Consider the following 22,079-nt stretch of genomic DNA (forward strand, 5'->3'; position numbering starts at 1 on the left):
ACAAAAACATAGTTGTGGTGTGCTAGAGTGGTTTTTCTTTTCAGACTTCAGGTGATCCCAACGGTATACACATATACACAGACGCACACACCAACACAGAAGACTTGCAAGTTACACATAGTGAAAGATAACAAAGATCATAAAAAATATGATTTTTGTCCTTCATCTCAATGGATTTATTTTTGACCTGTTTGAGAAGTTCAGAATCTCATGAAAAGTCAAGTAAAAGATTTAAATAACGATTCAAGAGAACCATAGACATGTTAAAGGACGTTGCATCATTAGTTGCTAAATGAATTATATGGATTATAATGGTTAAAGAGAGAGTAAATGGAGAAAGTTTTCCTGGTGTAGTTCTTATGGTTTTTTTTTCTCTCATTTAGTAATCGTTTGTCGCTCGTGTGTGTGATGTAATTCCAAGGTGAAATCAAATCTGTATCCTTCCCTCAAAGGGCTTATACTCTAAGAGTAGAATGAAATTTTGCATATAGTTAACCAGAAAACAATTTGAAACTTGGTAAGTGCTAACTTTCAAAGAGGTACCAACAAATCTAAGTTGATTTCTAACTGGACGAATCAGAGAAGGCTTCATGGAAGCATGGCATTTACTATGGATTTGGAGGTAGCATTTGGGATGGAATGGTTCTGGCAAAGTATCCTTTGGGAGCAAAGCGAGTTAAAGAATTTAGGATGTTTATTCTGGGGACTAAAACCCTGGAAACCAGCTTTGGTGGTGTCGTTGAATTAACCAGGCTTAATTCCTATCACATGCTATTGCAGTTTAATAAATTCCTGCAGTTAATGAAAGCTTTTTTCTTTCCTCCCCTGCCCCCTGCAGTGTGCTGCTCTGGTTGGTGAAGACCAGCCTCTTTGCCCAGATCTTCCTGAACTTGACCTTTCTGAACTAGACGTGAACGACTTGGATACAGACAGCTTTCTGGGTGGACTCAAGTGGTGCAGTGACCAGTCAGAAATAATATCCAATCAGTACAACAATGAGCCTTCAAACATATTTGAGGTAAGGACAGCCCTTGGTGAAAATTAATTTCTCATTGAACTTGGCTTATGCCACACTAAAATATTATTGGCCTGAAAGCATAATGAGTTCTTACTTTGCTGTCACCAAAAGACTTTTTATCATACTTAGGCACTTGCTATTTTGTGGAAAAACGATTTTGGAAAACAAATTTTTTTTTTTTTTTTGAGAATTAAGGCCCTAAGGACCCACAACAGAGTACATCAAACTCTGTTGAAATACTAAGGGATTGTGAAAGAATAAATGACAAGGAAGAACAAACGTCTACACCTGTTTATTCCTGTCTATTTCCCACAGAAAATGGTGCCTACTGTAAACTAACGTAGAGTGTAAAAGAATACATTTCTTTTTAACCAAGGCATGAGGTCTAATTTAATTATTTTACAAAGTAGGTGAGCAGTTTTTTTTTTTACTGTCATTGTCATATTTATAATCGTACCTCTGATTTCTTTATATTATGGGAACTTCTAAGCCCAACTACTCTGTTATTTACTTATAAATTAGTCAAAATTAATTTACTTTTCAGTAGTGAGAATTACCTCCCAGGCTGTAGACTCTTTATTATAAGCCTACCCTGTAATAAAGAATGTTAATCTGCACCTATTAAACAGTTACTTTGAGAAAAGAAGTTCTTTCTTATAAGATCAGTCCTCATTTACTTGAAAATAAATGGTTTCTTAGAGGGACAAACTCTGGCAAGTGAATTGAGTAAAGATTATCAAATCAACTAGTTTTCAATATCACCACCACCAGCCCCACCATTATCATGTAACATTTTCTATCTACCATGTGCCAGGCTCCAAACAAAGCACTTTAAATGTAATTTTTTATCCACCAGCAGAGACATTTCTTATACTTCAGTGTTGTTTGGTTGAAATCTCAAGTCATTAAGAAAGCCAGTTTTACAATATTTATTGAGTTTTTCCAGCACCCAGCACATAAAAGGCACTGAATAAATGTTTATTGAGTCATTAAGAAAACCCATTTTACAATATTTACTGAGTTTTTCCAGCACACAGAAGGTGTTGAATAAGTGCTTTGTGAATAGTGAGTGAATGATGAATATGGTATGTTCATAAGAGTAATAGTAATAACAACATGGCCAACATTTCGGCACACTCTTGCTTTATGTATGTCATCACACTCATCCCTCAAAACAACCTATTGTTTAGGTACTATTATTATCATTCCCATTTTACATATGCAGACAGTGAGTTTCAGAGAGGCTAAGTGATTTTCCCAAAATCACACAGTTGACAAAGACTTGGGATTTGAACCCCAGATGTATCTGACTTCGAAGTCTATTATCCTTGATTAAAAATAGAATAACAGTGAATTTGGGTGACAGCCATCCTTTACATACCAAGCTGCTTCTTTGCTCAATATATTTAAAAATAGAACAGAATCTTTTCTTTCAGTGTTGGTTGACATGGAAGCAGGTATCTAGCTGGTGAGCTGAGATGGCTGTAGATTCTGTTGACCACTAAGGTTTTATAATATGTCTGGAGCATTAAGTGGGTCCTAGAAGAGTGCTTAAGGTAATGGAGTGAAGGCTGGGGAGAAGGAATCAGGTGGAGGAAACACTGAGGGTTTGTGGTTAGTTATACTTTCCCAGGCTTCTCAGCCGGGTCTCAGAAAGTTCATGTGAGGACTTGGCTGGTTCGAACTGGTAAATTGAACATTCCTCATTCAGTACACTTGTCAGGTTACAGGCCCATTTTAAGTCATGCTGCATTAAGTAAACAGTACTTTTAAAAATGTCCATCTCCATAGACCTCTTATCTAAAAATCGACTATTTCATATTGGGTGAATGCCATGCATTTTGTAGAAGATGGTTAGGGAAAAACTAAAAGGTGGTTGGGGCGATGGCGTGGTGGTCAAGGCCTCCCTTGTGGGCTGGTTGCAAAAAATACACCTTTTTTTCATGGCTGGTGTCCCTGTATTTCATGTCGTGGCACCTGCATGAGGTACTTCTCATTTACACTTCCGGGAGACTTGGTTTGGCAACCAGTTATATATCTATAGATGCTTAATCTACACAAAGACGCCCCTTTTGTTTTCTTATATAACTTTCTACTACTGGTGGAATTGTTTTCAACACTCTAAACACAAGGTTTATTTCATTTAATCTCTCATCATTTCATCTTAAAACAGTGGTTCTCAACTGAAGGCAACTTTGCCTGCCTGGGGATATTTCGCATTGTTTGGAGGGATGTTTGATTTTTAGGACAGGAGGCAGAGAGATGCTGCTGGTATTTAGTAGGTAGAGACCAGAGATGCTGCTTAACATCCTGTAATGCACAGGACAGCTCCCCAGCAAAGAATCATTTGGCCCCAAGTGACCATGGTGCTGAGGTGAAGAAACTCTGTTTAAAAAAAAAGTCGCCGCAATTTTTAGAAAACACTAAAGATGAATCTGTCACATTTCCGAGAGAGAAAATAGAGTTAAGATACAGGATATGAAGACTTAGAAGCCGTATAAAATTTTCAAGATGCCCAGGGCCCCAGGACTGATATGTCAGGAATTCTCTTGGTGGCAGACAGCAAAAGTGACTGTATCAATAAGTCCCCATAACAGTTTTCTCTGATGTCACAAAGCCCATTCTTCTTTGTTGATGCCAAGGGTAAGGCCAAATGTGGCAATACTGTTACACACAGCAGCCGCTTCCTCAGCATTTGCATACAGAAAGATGCCTCTACTCTTTGCCCTCTAGCGTTAAACTCAGACATCTTTTCTATAACGAAAAAAAAAAGTGTGTTTTGAGCATAGGTGGAATTCTAAAATTGTGTCTTCCCCTGTAAAGAAACTCCATAGGCAACAGAATAACCCTTGAACGGCCACAGCTTTGCACATTGCTTCTACTGAAGCTGCGTTACCCCAAAGGCATTTCCCAGCGCCTGTGACTTTAAACCTCTCACAGCGGACTTTCACCTGTGCTCCCTTGTTCTCCTCCAGTTCTCAAAACCCTGCCTCATCACATTTGTGAAGGCCTTGTACTTGAGCAAGCCCAACAGTCACGGTCTCTGCCACCTCTGATCTGCCAATAACAAGCATTATCTACCTCGGATTCCCAGAATAAAATAAGGCACCGAGCAGTTCAACACTTTTCCCTGACTCAAGTATCACATTGATGACACTGCTGGAAACTGGCCACAGGATTTCTGAATTCTCATCAAAGCGGGAAGAAAGTGGGTATTTAGAGTTACATTTAGTATTGCAGAATGCTTAAACGTTGGGAATAAATAGAAATTTCTTCATTTGACCTCTTCCATCATTTGAATCTTAGTTTGATTTTTATGTATTGAATAACTTAAGAAGAAGAAGAAAAAAAAGAATGGAATTGAATGTCCCAGTTGGGGAGACAGTGAATTCCTGAGTGGGAGAAGAGTGAGCTGACACATAATTGTGCATGTTGGTTGAGTAACTGGGCACACAAACAGCGCTATCTGCTTGCACAACCTATGTTTGGATGTGTAAATGCAGGTGACCACGTATGATTCAGAAGCCACTTAGCAAAACAGGATACAAGGCCTATAGGTGCAGCACCCAGTTTATCTTATCCATGTGTCAGGAAAACAGGATGCTGTCCCTGGACCGGCTGGTAGCAAGATTTATGTTTCAGAATATTGCAACACAACTTCCTTCTCTCTGTTGCTTTGTGCATTGTTTGAAGGAGGAGAATAAAGAAGTACTTTTAAAGCATGGCAGTGTGTAAAGATGGGTGGCATGGGTTAGGGTAAATAGCACATTGGCTCTTCTGGGACATTGTGGGCCACCTTGTCTCTGCTTTATTTTAACCTCTGCTTTGATGCCTCCTTGATTCCACTGAATGGGCATCTTTCATTTGTTGGTCTGGTAACTTCTGAACGCAGCTATTTGGGGTTCTTTAGTACGTGGAGAGTGAGGATGTAGCTGCCTCTAGGTCATTGCTCAGAATACGTACTGAAGGCTGCCTTTGCTAATGGGGAGGGAAGGTCTCTAAGCTGTGGCCAGTATTCATGTTGGATAATTACTGAAACTTGCAGGAAGGTCTGATACTGTGAACTTTTGTAAAAGAAAAAGGGTGGTTTCCTGCTATCTGTCTATAAGGTGTCCTGCTATATGCCACCGGGGAATGGCGGATGGAAACTTTCAAGAATATTCGATCATTATGGTGGGAATATAGATGATTTTTTCCTTCGACTTTCAGTTGTATTCTTAATTTTTTTCTACAATGGGCATATATTATATACTTATGAAAAAGTTAAAAACAACAGATCTTGGCTATTCAAAAGACTGTGAGCATTTTGGGAGCAGGGAACCAGCTTGTCTTGTTCACTGAAGTTTTTCTAGATGCTTTCTTAGAAAGCAGGAGAAAGTGTGTACTCAGTAAATAGTTACAACCTCATGAATGAGTTAACCATCATATATTTATTGATGGTGTGAACTGCGTTAGTTAATGTGAAAATTAAATATAAAGCTCCAATAGATCTATTTCCTAAAGGACCTTAAATCTAGTTGGGGAGGGTGAAATCGGAAACCATTAGCAAATAATGGAAGACTGTGTATACAAATATACATATATATATACATGTTCATATATATCAGTAATTGGAGAACAACGTAACACTATATACATCCATGTATATGTGCACATGTATATTTATATGCATGGGGTTATATTATATATATATATTAGCAATTGGCAAATATGGCAAGACCGTGTGTATTCATATATACATGTATACATGTAGGGGTGTGTGTGTGTGTGTGTGTGTGTGTGTGTGTATGTATCCTAGCTAAGGAGGGAATCAGCAAGAATAACATCACCAAGGTTAATAAGAGAATAAGAGTGAAGTCTTTTCATAGACGGATTATGAAGGTGAAGAGCTTGGTTTACTCAAAGTGAAAAATGTATTCATGGGAGCACAGGAGTAAGATAGGTAAGTCTGGATTTAGGGTGGGTACAAAATTATGCCAGGCCCTGAGGACCCAGTTGCAAGTGTTTAGAGTTTCCACGATAGGAATTAGGGTGCCACTGAAGATTTTTAGCATGAGAGCAACGTGACGGAGATGGTATTTAAGGGTGATCGTTCTGATCGTTTTAAGAGCTATGGACAAGCAGAAAGTAGAGGAAATCCGACAGCAGGCTCTGCTGCATTCCAAACCCCATGCGATGCAGGTGCAGGGAAGGGACAAGGTGACAGCAGAGGGGATGGCGTCCAGGGAACAAAATTTAAGCACCTCAAAGGAAAATTCCATCAGTCCTGATAAATATGGGTTAGGTTAGGGAGGGAGGTGGCAAAGCAGACTAACTCGAAAATATTCCAAAGGGAATTGGAACTTCACGGGTATCTATCTGGTTAAGTTTCTGCTCACCTTTAGGAGCTGAAGCACTTTCTTGGACTGTGAGTCATTTTACAAAGGGGCTGCCATCTCCCTGCTGCATCAGGGGCAGAACCTATTTAACCCAATCCACAAATTCATGTGGTGTCTGCTTTTTCTCACTTGTCTCCTTGGAGGAAATTCTGTAGCCTTCCATGGTAATGAATTCCTGCTTCTGCCTGTGCCTGAGGTCAGGCAGACTTTTCTATGAATGGCAAACCTCTTGGAATTTTAATAAAACAAACAGAGAAAAAAATGTGTGTCCAAACCACCTCCTCTTAATTTAATCATTGGGAGAATAAATTCTCCTTTTTTATGTGGAGAGACCGAATTCATTTACAATAATCACTTCTTGAAGATTCCTGGAATTTGCAATCAATAAAAGTTTGTCATTTAAATTCAATTTACGGCCCACAACCAGATTTTTGCCACACTTGGTAATGACGCTTAGGGAGAATATAGACTTCAAGTAAGAAAATAATAGCCATTTAAGTGGGGAGATAATTGGCTGTAACATAAGAACATTGAAGAATGTTGAAACTCCTGGAGACTTACGGAGTATTTTAAAAATGTATGTTGTACTTCTCTTTGCATTTGTAGTCTACCACAAAATTTCAAATTCTGGGTATAAATCAGTTAGATGTTCATCTTGGAGAATCACAAATCAGGAAGCAACAATCTGACCCAGCCTGTGTGCTGCTTTATTTTCAACCTCTACTGTGGGCTTATCCAGCTGGGAGACTGAATAGTGTTCACGTGTGTGTGTGTGTGTGTGTGTGTGTTTCTCTACACACCTCAGTTAAAGACTGTTTAGACTTCTTGTCTTGATAACATCTGCCTTATCTTGGGAACATCTGGTTTATCACCCTGTTTCTTCCTCGCCATTATGCTGACCACTGGGAAAATATGGCTCAGGAGCTCTGACCCATGGGGCTATGTCTATTGGCATCAATCCCTACTAATAAATAGTAAGTCAAAGGATGCCAGTTAAATGACATCCTTCACCACTAACTTTCCTGATGGTTGCTTTTGTTAGTGTAAGTTGTGGTTACAAAAGATGAGGTCGGCTGCTGTTTTTCAGGGAAGCCAATCCAGTTCTTAGCCATTTGCAATTTGGAAAGTGAGAATCCATATGTGTAATTGGGCACAATGATTGTAGAAGGTGCTAGTTTGTGTTTTGGGGATAGAGACCAACTATTTCGATACTGTTGGCACTCCAAGAAGGAGGTGAGACATTTCTTGGGCTTTTCCTACCTCCTGGACTCTCCAGTGGGTCATTGAACTAAAAATTACTCCCCCTGGATATCTTTGGAGCCAGGAAAGTGGAGACCCACATTCACAAGGAGGAAAACTTGGGGGAGGAATCAGGAAGAAGTGGCGCACTGCCTCTTAGATTTACTTCAAAGATATTAGTCGAGGTTAAAGTCATTAAGATTCAGGATGCTGCAGTGGACAAACTGTCTCTTTGTATAGCAACTATGTGTGCTTGCATAGTAAGCTTATACATAGTGTCCATTTGTCCTCCTCCCCCTATCTATATGAAATGTCCTGGAAACACAGCCCAGCAGATGGTTCACCTCTGAACGAGATCAACACACAAAGCAGATAAAAAGATGAACATTAAAGACCGACAGCCAAATTGTTCTTCCACTGTTCTCTACCCCAGACTTCACATTTTTAACAAGGTTTATCTGTCCCGATAATTATGTGCCTATTCTTTTAACAATGAAAACTTCTATTGTGTGTTTTATAAAATGAATTGCCTGTGATGTAAAACAATTTTGTAAGGACCATTTTTTTTCTTCTTCTTTAACCTCTCAGGTTACTTTCAAGATTGTGCGCTCTGAGGTATAGTTTGAAAGCAAAGCAGGGTACTGTGTTTTACTGTAGCCTGCCAAAGATGCTGAATTACAAGCAGCTAGAATGAGAGCAAGGGAAAAGGGGAGAGAGATACACAGGAAATACACACTCTTACTCTTGGCAAGGGCAAATTTTTACAAAGATAAATGACTTCTTATCCATTACGCAATTTACCCCAAAATGATAATAGGAGATACCTTTGTGCCTTTTCTCTTCCAAAATGATAGAATAATTTGCATAGTTTCAGATCCTAAACACTGATGCTGTGTAGACCTGCCCATCTCCATTACTAGAGCAAGTTATTCATTCAAGGTTTGCAGCCGGATAGATTAATGAATTACCAGATCTTGCGTAAAATGACTTGGCTTGACTTTTAAACAAGTAGGCTTTTTTTTTCTGTTTTTTTTTTTTTTTTTTTTGGCCAGTCTTGTGATTGGTGTTAATGGGCTCTTTCAAGCCCCCTCTAGAGTTGTTTTTTTGGTTTTTTTGGTTTTTTTTTTTTTTTATTAGAAGTCTCTTTGTTAACTATTTCCCCCACTTTTTCATTCTCTCCCAAACTGCTGCTCAGAAGCAGTTAGTTCAAGGAGGTAAAACCAGGCCGGTCGGGCAGGGAGGAGGGAGGAGACTTAACAGCCAAATTCTTGGTGGCCGATGCCCTGCCCTGTGCCACATCAGCATGATTTATTGGAGCCTTGTCTTCGGCACAACCAAGTTTAGTGTGAGATCCTTGGTGTTTCTCACACAATGTGCAGGGCTGGAGCTCTGAACTTTGAAGGAAAGCCTCAGAGCTATTTGCAAAGTGCTGGTGCTTCGTGAATACTAAATTACATTTAGGAAATAGTCTATTGCTACCAGTTATACTTCATTTTTATTCTTGACACAGACACCTAAATCAGAGAATAGTAACATTTCAGAGATTATGGAAGCAGTTTGGGTATGTTCCAACACTATAATAGGATCAGAATTTTAAGGCCTTTGTACTATTACCAATAGTCACTTAGTTTCTACTGCAGTGTACTTTGTAGGGAATTACAGCTTTTACTAAAAAGATTAAAATGCTATTATGCAAATGATTGCAGTATGTTATTATGTTTACAAATTAACATCCATGGCTCAACACACAAATTAACTAACTATTCTATCTATGTTATTAAGGATTTAATAAAGTAACAATAAAAATGGGGGAGCTTGGAACACTTAATAGGAAACAATTGTGATTTAACACAGAACTCGAGCCTTGTGTTTAAGGTTCTAGGTGATATAGTGGTAAAATAAAGTTGAGCAAAGCACAAAGAAGAACTGGGACCATGAGAGCCACAGCACTGCTTGTCTGAGGCGCTGATGACCATGAACTAAATAGCTTCAGGCTACAATATACAGTGGGCAGCATATCAATAAATGTAAGCAAAGCACACACACCACCTTCTATTAATAAATAGTTCATTGAAATGATAATCGCCCTACACTGCATGTTTGATATGTTCCATACACACAGAGAATACTTAAATTATTCGAAGATGGAGCTCAGAGCAAATTTTGCTATGGCGAGTGGGATTTAGCTGCAGAATATCGCCGTGTGATAAAAGAGGGGAAGGCTAGGTTCAGACTAAGATGGCTTTACAAACAGCCTGCAAATTGCTATTCCTGGCTGTTCATAAGAGATCATAAAAGCAAGGAGATAAGAACCACCAAGGTCTCTGAGAAATGAATGTATGTGATTATGTTATCTTGTGGGTTGGATTTACTAGACAGACTGACAACACCTTCACTTCAGTCCAACAGGAAAAGTAGAAAGAGATGTAGATTCTGAATAACGAGCTTTGTTGGAGTGGGGAAGTTCCGAAACGCTAGAATTAAAATCTTTCAAAAAAGATCCGCGATTCCGGTCACTGACTGCATTGCTAGATCTCAAAATGAGAGCTAAGGGTGTTACTTACTTTTAAGCAAACAAACAAAAAGGAAACAGAAGAATTACTAGAAAATCCTGCAGCAATGTAATTCATATTTCAAGTATTTTTTATTTATTTTTCTTAATAGTCACATACAGATGTTGAAGACTTCTAGATAAACAGTAAGATTTTTAGGTCTACCTAAAAACAAATAATTAAATGAAATAATAAATAAACTATTATCCTTTTAGATCTACCTACAGAGGGCCACCAACTTGGGCTTCTTAGCAGGAATATCAAGGGTGTACTTAAAGAAACATAGTAGCAGGGAAGCAACCACAAACTTGGTCAAGGTTTGTGCCCTTGCATACAATACAAGCAATTTATTTTGTTCCAAATAGCACTTCTGTCGTTGGGAAACTACTTATGCAAATTTGTGATATCTAGCTTTAGCAAGGCACCTGGTTCCCTCATTTCCTTCCACATTTGGATAAACTGTGTTGTTCTTCACTCTTCCAAATTTGTCCTTGTGGAAGCGAACACTTGCAAATTGGTTGAAGCTTGCTAAGAGAAAGAAAGAAAGCGGGGAAAGAAAGGAGGAAATGATTTGACCAAAAACAGTGTCTGGGACAGCTTATGATTTGATGGTTTGTGGCCTTGTCCCGTTCCCAGGCACCTGCTCGAGAACGTGGTACGATTCTGTTATGCAGACGTTCCAGAACGCTTGCCAACATTCACCTGACATGACCAAGGTTTAAAGTACTGACTGTAACTTTACACAGCATACTGGAACTGTGTGCCTGTGTGTGTGTGTGCATACACATTCACATTCTTTCTTTTTTTAAGGAAAAGAATGGGATACTTGCCATGGCTGGGTGGTAAAATAATTAGTCCAGCAGACAAATGTCTTGGCCCATGTTTAAACAGAGCTTTAAGAACACAGTGTTCTCACCAGTCACATATCTAAATACAAACCAGTGTCAGCTGCCATGCAGACCAAAATGTAATAGCCTGCTTTCACATAGGTCATCGTCAGTCCATTTTGGTCAGAGTCACACTTCACATCTGTTTCTGTGCGCTGCAGCCCCTTAAGGTGGCAATGGGCTTCGTAAGAGCACAAACAACCCAGCTATAAATTGCCACTGCTGGAGTTACTTTGAATAAGTGTATACTGTTTCATATTTATAACAGTGAGCCTTCGTAATATGCACAGTGAATATATAACACCGATCAGTTCAACAAGCATGAAATTGTATGTTGTCAACTTGTCACATAAATAGAGTCATATTCTGGCTTGCGATAATGTTGAACTAACACTTTTTCCCCCAGAATTGTCAAGAGGGTCACAAAAAAAATTGGGAGGTAGCACTTCCTTTGGGTAGATAAACAGTCAGGGCTATTGTAAAGTTGATATTACCGTTGATGGGTTCCTTTTCTCCCTTCTCTCCAAAGTGCTTACTTTTCTTGGGTGAATGCTAATTGGCTAATCTGGTGTGTTTCTTCTGTCATCCAATGGTATCATTTTCAGTCAGTGCTAGAAGGCTTTTTTTGGGTTATGTATGTGTGAGAAGCTGTTTTTGTTCTCCTTTGAAACAATTTTTTTTTTGTATTCTTGTAGCGCAAATCAGTGCTAATTGTCATGAAATTCTCTAACCATCTTCTGGCAAGCTCTCTGTTTCATGTGCACTCCAGTTAACTCTTAATTCATTACCAGAGCCCTGGGTCATAGTGAAGGCTGGACATTTTGATCAGACTTTCCCACGATAGAGAATTTAGAGAGATGCAGCAGAGAAATGATTGAAGCAAATGTGCAACTTACTGAAAGGAGAAGGGGACAAATGAAACATACTCACCAGTCGCTGGGGAGCAACTGCAGAGACCAGTTTCCACGGTGGCTGATATTTCAGCACCAGAGGCATGAGTAGAAACGGATGCCAAGTACTTTTGAAGTTTGGAGAAATTCTTAGAGTGTGTTCAACACTCCCCATCTTCCTGCAAATGGTCTGGAAACAGAAAGTGTTGCCGGCTATGTCTGCCGTCATGTGGATTTTCCTGGTTAAGATGCCAACTTTAAAACCTCAGGACTGTGCTTTAGAATGCGTGTATTACCGAGGGGGTATGACTAACACTGATCTTTCATCCCGTATCACTTGTGGTATGGATGGTCACATTTTCTCATGGAAGAAACCACTTGCCGGCTGAAGCGACTGGTCTCCAACTTGTGCGTAGTTTCACATTTCTTCACGCTTCTGGATTTTAACAGTTTCTCTATTCTCTCACTGATTTATTTATCCCTTCATTAAAAAAAAAAATTACTGTCAACCATTAGCATGCCCGTCTCCTTGCCACTTTCTGAAGATACAGTGATTACGTGTAGACAAGTCCATGGTACTATGAAGCTCATGGTTAGTGATGAAGACAGGGCTTTAAAATCAAGTGAGATAAGCTCTCTGATAGAGAAAGCAAAGCGGGGACTTTCCCCACCTGCCTGTTATCCTGGTTATCGCTCACAGATAAGTTCTGCCTTTCTCTGGGTTGGTACACTTATCATCTTCAGAAATGCCTTCACCTCGACATGGAACTTTGCTGGAGAGCATTTCTCCTGGCTAATGGGACCTTCTGTTCCAAACCAAGAGCCCAGGCATAGGGTCCATCAAAAGCAGGGCAGTGGGACAGAATATTTGAAATTAGAGAACCTGGGATTTATGGTGTCCTACCCACTGTGTATTGAGAAAAGCAGCAGTTTGCTCATTGGAATGGCTGAGAGAAGAGGAGAGGTAGTCAACCTAAGGGAAGAGGGCAAGGCTGTCAGCAGCAAGTTCTCTCACCAGTGTACAATGCTGCCGTGAGTGGAACACTGAGCCCCTGGCAACGCATTTGGGGCTCCTTTGGATGAATACCGTTTTGCATCATTTTAGGCCTGTTGACATTTCTCTGTGAGAATGATATTTCAGTCCAGCTGGAAAGCCTGACACACTTTTTGTCTGTATGCGACACCTTGAATATGTGGCTCTTCTACGTCTTGGAGCTTTCTTTGCACTGTTTCATGGATGGTCCTACCTGCTTCCGTGAATGAGGCAGGCACAGGAAGAATGCTCACTACCTCTTTCCTCTTCTCTCTGGAGGTACCAAGCATTACATCTCTACTGGGCCTGATTCAATTAGATCTCTTTCACTTCCCTGTAATTCTCCGGCTTAAACTTTTTCTCCCCAGTCCTTTCCGAGAAGTTTATTTCTGATTTGAATGATGCTTGTATAGGGAAAAAAGTCCTTCTATTATAGGAATGCCCTTGGTTTTTCCATGGACTCTTGGCCTAAGGACATTAGCTTCGCTGGGTGCCATCACATTTGTTCAGAGGTGACGTTGGGGCTTCTGTATTCCAGACATAGTTCTCCCAGGTGTCCAGGGATCCTCGCCAACTCAGATCCTGTCCAGAAATGTTCTCATGTCAGGATTCTCTTGTGTCTTGCCAGCACATGTTTAGCAGGGACACCCTGCTCTCCTCTGAGCCACTGATATCAGCTTGCCTTTTCTTTTAGGCAGTGCTGCCTGATGGGCAGGCTCGCCTCCTGTTCCCACTGGAGAAGGGTCTAGTCAAATACCTGAGCATCTGAACACCGTGATGCTGCATGGGTTAAGTGACTTCTTACCCCGCTGGTCCAGAGTTCTAGGACTCTGTGTGCAGTAGATTTGAGAGTTATATTAGGTCACGATGCCACTTTCTAGCTCCTTTAATCCTATCACCTGGCAATCCCAGCAGTGTAGCTGAGGTAGCTTCCTCTGTCCTAAAGGAATTTGTGTCAGTTTCTCCTGGGACAAATCTCATCTGGACTGCTTTACAATATTTGTTCCAACTGAAAATTTTGACAAAGGCATTCTGTCCACACAGAGCCAAAGAATTTTCTGTGTTTAGATGCATTTGGGGGTAACTGAATGTTGCCTGGTCTTGGCAGATAACTGAGTCTGGCAATCCAGGTAGCATGATCCATGCCCTGTTTAATTTGTCTTTGAATGGCAAATGTATTTCTTCTCTGAGTCAGCAAAAGGCATGATACCCTCCAACGGTACTGTGTGACCTCCCTCCTGCTTTTGTGATATGGAAAAACAAAACAGCGATCCCACTTTTTTTCCTTTAGTTGCTGGTTCGTTTTTATTTCCAGCGACATATTTCATAGCTGAAAGGGAAGATGTATGTTCCATAGGTGGGATGCATTTTTACTTAATCACAGTGGTTATTTTTATAATTCATAGTAGGAGACCTCATTTCTCTGGCCATTATTAACTTAGTATTATTAATTGTCTGAAACATAGCTGAGAAACATACCATTTGTATAAATGTCTCTGAGAAGCCAAACCAGATGAAAAAAAAAATCATACCCTCAAACTCAATGCATTTTATTCCCAGATAAGCTTCTCCAGCTCTCACCTACCACTTGCTTCCTTTTGTTTTACTTGCAATTTACACCAATCTAGTTATCTGTGTTCTGAGCACATGGGAGATGGGAAGAAATGATTTAGAAAGTTAATGAGCTTGTTGAGGCAAGGGGTGGGAAGTAGGAACTGGCCAAAACAGATGAGACTAAAAACTACAAAAAGTAGACACTTCCTCAAAATATGACTGTCTGGGGCCATTTCAGTTGAGGGCAAAGCGCCCTGTATTTCTCAGGGCTATATTTCTAAATAGCTCCCTGTGGTCATTTTACAATATCACATAATGCTACAAAAATCAGTTCTCATAATTTTTAAGATGAGGGAAATATGTAAATGATTTTGAAATCTTCCCATTAAATGCTTTAATAAAAAATCGGGTGGTTAACCATTCAGCTTCTTGATTCATCTGCACAGGTGCCCATGTGGATTAAGGCCTGATCATGAGAAATAAGTGAGGCATATATGCAAACACACACACATATTTTTATATCTAAAAGATTTTCCTGGGGTCTGGATATCATCCTGTTTTTCCCACGTCGTAGTACCTAATAGGAGAACATTCCATGTAATGTTAAACTTCATTGTATAATCTGTCAGATCACTTTCTCTCTTAAAAAAACACAACTGGTGGGATTTCCCTGGTGGTGCAGTGGTTAAGAATCCTCCTGCCAGTGCAGGGGACACGGGTTCGATCCCTGGTCCGGGAAGATCCCACATGCTACAGAGCAACTAAGCCTGTGTGCCATAACCACTGAGCGTGCGTGCCTAGAGCCCATGCTCCACAACAAGAGAAGCCACCGCAATGAGAAGCCCGCGCACCGCAATGAAGAGTAGCCCCCGCTCGCCGCAACGAAGACCCAACACAGCCAAAAGTAAAACAAGATAAAAAGAACACAACTGGAAAAAATTTCCTCCAATAAAAAGATCACTGAGGGCTTCCCTGGTGGCACAGTGGTTAAGAATCTGCCTGCAAGTACAGGGGACACGGGTTCATGCCCCAGTCCGGGAAGATCCCACATGCCTTGGAGCGGCTGGACCCGTGAGCCACAACTACTGAGCCTGCGCGTCTGGAGCCCGTGCTCCACAACGGGAGAGGCCACAACAGTGAGAGGCCTGCGCACTGTGATGAAGAGTGGCCCCCGCTCGCCGCAACTGGAGAAAGCCCACGCACAGAAACGAGGACCCAACATAGCCAAAAGTAAATAAATAAATTTATAAAAAAGAAAGATCACTGATTTTTTTTTCTTGTCAGGAGTAAAGCTCTTTAGCTATAAGGCCATTGGTCAAGACAAATACAGCTCAGCAGAGGTATCCTTAAATAAGTAATTCCCTGCATTACCTTAGAAGGAAATTACTGATACTTTTCGCCTTTGTTGCTTTTCTACCCAGTCCCCAGATAAACCACCACTCCAACAATGCATAATTTATGTGTCTATATTCTTTGAGAACACACTCAATTGTATTACCAGTACTATGAGTAATTTCCCCCTTTTTTTCCCATTTTGTTTGGAGATTCTTATAAATAGAGGCTGTAGGGCTTACAAAACAATCACTAAAATGCACTGCTTGGTTTTGGGTACAGGATTTCAGATAATGTGCAACACTGAGTTCTCTAAATCTCATTTCTCTCTCGAAACCCAAGGAAAGGTATAACTGTGTCTTCTTTATCCAAACTCTCTGGCCCAGCTCTGTCACCTTTCACCCGAGGGGAGAGAACGGACAGCGTGGGTTTCTCTATATGGACCCTGAGCTTTGGTTGGGCCATGACCCCTCATTATATTCAAACTTCGGCAATTTCAAAGAATGTCGTCCACCCTGACTACTGTAAGCAGCCCGGCTCCCCTGGTACTTCTCACGCTTCTCCCTTGTATGAAGACATTTGTGCCTCTCTTCATGTCCCCTTCAGGAGTCATTCTTCTGTTGTTCAATTTTTCCCTTTCTCTTTATGGCTGTCATAATAGCTCCTGATACAGTCGGGCAGTGGTGACCCTTTCCATCACTCACCTGCAAGCTATTCTTGAACCAGTGGATGGTCCCTGAGGGACCAGATCCATTGTGTCGATGGTGGGCCTTTCCACCCGACCTTTCATCCAGGAGCATAAAAGCCCATCCCAGGCTGTGTGCAAGCTGGCTGCCCTGCCATCTCAGTGTCCTCCGTGGAGCTGAGCAGTGGAACGGAAAGAATCAATGCAAATGAAGTGCGGAGGCACGGACAGAAAAAGATGTGCAGTTGGGGGTTCTCAGAAATTAAATCTGTCCTCCTTTGAGTGTCAGTGGAAATAAGTCTTAAGAAATGAGAGTCCAAAGGAAATTTGCCATACACCGAATGTCCATAAACTGTATTATAACCATGTGCTACACTAAAGGCCAGTGGTTGGTGGGGTCTGTGTTCAGTGGGAACCTTCACCAGGCAAAGGATAAACTATTAAATCTCTAAACTTAAGAAGCTATCAGTGGCCCCTCTTAGGCAAAATGAGTATTATTATCACATGTGCCAAAGAGCATCTTTTCGTTTTGTGAAGGTCTTTGCACTGTGGCCATAGGGGTCTGTCCTTCTGGCAGTATCCCTCAAGCTACATTATGAACTGCATGAGGGCGTTCCCTCGTATCCTTTGTAAGTGTGCCTTAACTTGTTACCTCGTCACCTTCTCCGTGCCGAGCACAAAGCTGTGCATATTTGGAATTCTATCTCTGCTGTCTGTTAACGGGTGGATTTACAGTGTTTCTATCAGATTCAGGGAGAGGAAGAGAGAGAGAATAAAATGACCTTCCCAGCCATTTAGACCAATCCTGCTAAAAATAAGACATCTCAAAGATCTGAGAGCATGCTCTCCAAGAGATGGTTTGTAAACAGAGCCAACTGTGACAGCAGTATGTGTGCACCTGCCAGACTAGCTGTGAACTTATCTTCTAATTCACTGAAACTTGCTCCTCAGATTAAGATAGATGGGTGGTTATAATGGCAGTTGCAAGACATGTGTTAAGCTGGTGTGTGTTGGCACATAAAGACACTGTTGTATGTCTGCTTTGGACGTCGAGTATTCACTCCTCTCTCCTATGGAAGAGGGAATATTTCTCACACTCAGTGAAGAGCTAAAGAATTGGTACCTTTATGGCGTTCCAGAGCATCGGATTAACTCTGTCTCTGTCCAAGGGATCAGCTGTTACCTGGGAGCTTATAAAAATGCATGGCCCCAGCTTCCCATGGCCCACATTGTTCCCACACTGTGCCCATATTTCCTGGTCTGTTTTGCCTCTCTCAACAGATCCAGACTTCAAACATTTGCAGATATTTTGTTTTTGTTGTCATTTCCTTGTCAAAAATTGCAATGGAAAGAATTTATCTCATGAGGAAAAGTGATTGCCTAATCGCACAAGTTTACAGTACCATAGCTCTATGACAGTTATCCTATTTCCTGGAAGAATCAAGCACAGAGGCTAGAAAGAAATGGTGGGATGGCAAAGGATGGCTAATCTCCCAAGGCGTTCAGGCTCTTCAGAAGTTGTGAATGTTTTGGCCTTGCTTTGGTGTATAGGCTGGAAACCTGGGTGCAAAAATAGCAAAGCAAAAGGATCCCCTTAACCTGAATTTCTTACCAGTTTCTGTAGAACAGTTGAATTCTTGGTCATCTTTGCTATTTTAGCAAAGACCTCAGTGAGCTGTCTTTGTTTCAAAGGGAACAGTTTACCCAGCCCATGTGGGTACCTGTTTAGGCTGACTCATGGGTTAAAATTTATTTATTTATTTATTTATTTATTTTTTAAAATTTATTATTATTTTTTTTAAACATCTTTATTGGGGTATAATTACTTTACAATGATGTGTTAGTTTCTGCTTTATAACAAAGTGAATCAGCTATACATATACATATGTTCCCATATGTCTTCCCTCTTGCGTCTCCCTCCCTCCCACTCTCCCCATCCCACCCTTCCAGGCTGTCACAAAGCACCGAGCTAATATCCCTGTGCCTTGCGGCTGCTTCCCCCCAGCTATCTACCTTACTACGTTTGTTAGTGTGTATATGTCCATGACTCTCTCTCGCCCTGTCAAAACTCACCCTTCCCCCTCCCCATATCCTCAAGTCCGTTCTCCAGTAGGTCTGCGTCTTTATTCCTATCTTACCCCTAGGTTCTTCATGACATAGGATGCTCTGATACAGGAATTTATTTCAGTCCTTCTTAAGTTGACCCATTTATTGACCATTTAAAGAGCATCCACTATGTGTAAGGCACTAATTTAGGTGCTCAGACTACAAGGACGTATTATGTACATAATACTTAGGACACAGAGTTGGTTGTCTAGTGAAAAGACACTTAACAAATTATAAGATATTGGCATGGATTTTGTGGCAAAATTAGAGATGAATACACGAACAGAGGAGTAAAATTGTCTGCTGAAAGGGTGAAAAGGGAGGAAAGTTTGTAAGTGTTGGTAGGTTATTTATTTGAGACTTCATCACATCAGGGGTTAAACACACTCCTATTTACTTATAAAATACAGTAAACTGCATTTCTCATCTCTTAGCAGGAAAACGGAATAGCCAAGAAAAAGGATGCACACATTAGGCCCTTAATAACATTTTTTTTAAATGAATCTGCCTTCTAACAAGGCCGTTCTACGTCACGCTTGGCAGTCCAGTAGCTCATTAGATTTTAACAAAAGCAGCAGAGCTAAATGAGAAGAATTCCTCAGTCAGGTACTCTTGGCAGTATCCCTGGGAGCAAATGTGACAAATAGAATCAGAAATGACTTAAATAGTCAGCTACCACAAGCCAAACTTAAAAAAAAGCCCTGAAAAGACCAAAAATGGAAACATATTACAGTTATCTGCATTCACAGTGCAGAACAAGTTTGGTCGTATTTAAGATAATTCTCTAGTGCATGCTATTTTTAGCCCAAGGGTAAGCTCCCTTAAGAGTCTTTGGCGTTGCATCCCTTTAACCTGGCCTAACAAACTAAGCCAATAAGCTGTCTGATTTTCCTTGTCCATCCAGGAGGAAGAGAGATAGCTAAAACAAACCATTTTCGGGGAAAATGTTCAGCCTATCTTGTATTAGGAGCTTTTTTCATATAGATTTTTTTAAACATGCCAATATTAAGTGTTGCCTGTCGGAGACCAAAATGTCAAACTTTGCTGTTTTGAAATTGTAGGCTCACGGTTATAAAAAGAGGATTTTATAGACCTAGCCTAATGGAAATAAACATTACTCCATTACCTTCAGTAAAACCAAATCTTTACAGTTCAGGCTATCATTATTAATGTCTATGAGAAGAAAGAAACGTTTCCAGGGGGGTTATTTATTTATTTTTTTAGGCAAAGAAAGACTGGTGAGCTGTACCATAGCAAATGAAAGTTTTCTTAAAGCTTTCTCCTCAGTGACTTTGCAGTGTGTAATTTAAAAGCAGAAAGCAAAGAAAATACCGTCTTAAAACACTAGGCTGGCTATTCCTGGTATCTTTCTTTCTTACATATTAACAACTCTTTGTGAGACAATTGCTCTGTCAATTCTTGTCTGTCTGTCTCTATATAGTATATACAGACAACTCTATCAGCTTTCTATTGTTCACAGCCCTGTGTGTTTTTTGAGGGTGTGGGTTGGTGGGTGTTGGGTGTATGTCTGGAGGCATACGTGTGAGCTATCTCAGTTTAAATCATATAACCACAGGTGTGGATTACAACACTTAACAATGCATTAATTTCTGCTTAGTTCATCAAAAACAATGCTGTTAACCGTCCGAGTTTAAGGTTGTTCCCAGATTGACTGGGTTATTGAAATTCAGAAGACAATTTGCCAATCCAGTATCGGGTAGATTTCAGCAATCAGTAGCCAGAAGTTTCTTGAGCTCATAGTATAAGCAAGATGGTACACCAGGTGAGGTGGCGGTTAGAAAGGTGATTAAGACAGGCCTTCAGTTCTCAAGGAGGCTTGTCACCGGATGGCAGAAGGAAGTTGCCCACGCCCACACAGTGGCAGTCAGAAAAGTTTAGGACATTTATAGAGATCCGACACCATGCCTAGGCTTCCTCTCTTCCAGAGTGATCCTACCTCAATTAACAGCCTTCTCATAAACATGTCATTAGGCCCCTGATAAATGAATGCCCCACCACTCCTCTTGGTTATGCATGATTTCTATCTTCCCACAGATTAGGGATTTAGGAGTTAGTATTTAACCAGAACTCAAATTCCCTGGTTCCCATTGCTTGCCCTCAGTGTCAGTAGGATGGAATTGCTGTTTTCTGTCAGGAAGCTTCAGAAACACTGGCCAGTCGCATGACCATCTCCAAGGATATATTTGCTTCCTTGAGCTGCTCTATTGCCTGTTAAATGAACAAATGGTGCCTATTTCTGCAGAGCACTGGTGGGGTCTGGGCATTCTTTGTCCTGCCATTGCAGTCTGCTGCCAGGGAGGTGTTTTGTGCTTTACAAGCTCGCTCTTGATCTTTAGTCCCCTTTAAGACCGGTTGTTAATCTTTAGCACAGGCTGACTCTGCAACCCAGCGCACACCAGGTTGCCTAACTTCTTGTTTGTGTGCTCCCAGGGATCAGAAACCAGTTTGCTGTTTTTCCCCCAAACCACAAGCCTTAGGGTCACTGCCTCCGTCTCCCCGTCCTTTGTTCTCCATGTTCGGTCTGTTGCTGAAAACTTCCTGTTCTTAGGTGAATGATCACATCTTCCTCCGTCATTTCTTTTTAACTCTTATCAACTTGTACTTAGTGATCACAGCCCCCTTTAGTGCTTCCCTGGTGGTGTTGTTCCCAGCTACTTCAGGAGGTATCATATCCCACACACGCCATACTTGATGATGAAACCAACCATTATTTTTCAGCTTCTTCTGTGTGTCTAGAACTTTGCCAGAAACTATGGCACCTATAGAAGAAATATGTGGACTTTAGGGATAACCTTTTTTGGGATACACAGCTTTGTGAGGAAACAAGACCTACTCATGGGACACAATTGGACAGTGGATGAAATGTAGATGGACAGTCAACAAAGCCCTATTCTAGGCACAACGTAAAATATACGAGTCAGTGATCTAGTCCCTGTGTTCAGTTTCCATTAGAAATTAATTGTCCCATAAGGAAACATGTGCTGATCGGCATGATATTAGCAAACTCCTCTAAGAGTTTTAGAATTGGGAAGAGATCCGTAAGGCCTGTGCAGGAACACAGAAGCCAGATCTTCTGAAATAGATCTTCAGAATGGAGAGAGATTTCCATCGGCAGAGAGGAAAGGGAAGTATTTCAGACATCAGGTTTCATCCCTACTACATACTTATTGCCCACCTGCTATGTACCAGGATTTATGCTAGCTGTTGGCATAACAAACTGGATGAGACAGGGACTATGTTAAACACAAAATCATGGTGCTGGAGAGAGCCCAAGGGATGACTGGGAAATAAGAACGAATCTGATTGGGCAAGAGGGAAAGTAGATACAAGTGAATAGAATCTTAGCATTGGACTAAATTAATATGAGGAGAGATTAGTCCAGCA

The 22,079-nt window shown here is 40.9% G+C and overlaps 1 protein-coding gene across 3 annotated transcripts in view; it reads left to right on the plus strand.

Moving 5' to 3' along the window:
• Positions 1–22,079, plus strand: part of PPARGC1A (PPARG coactivator 1 alpha) — a 296,593-nt gene that overhangs the window by 205,479 nt on the left and 69,035 nt on the right. For all 3 annotated transcript variants that reach the window (XM_065877552.1, XM_065877554.1, XM_065877555.1), the window contains exon 2: positions 839–1,018. In XM_065877552.1, the coding sequence (XP_065733624.1) occupies positions 839–1,018 (180 nt within the window). The remainder of the gene's footprint in view (positions 1–838; positions 1,019–22,079) is intronic.

The sequence above is a fragment of the Phocoena phocoena genome, chromosome 5, assembly GCF_963924675.1.
Source record: "Phocoena phocoena chromosome 5, mPhoPho1.1, whole genome shotgun sequence".
Taxonomy (NCBI): domain Eukaryota; kingdom Metazoa; phylum Chordata; class Mammalia; order Artiodactyla; family Phocoenidae; genus Phocoena; species Phocoena phocoena.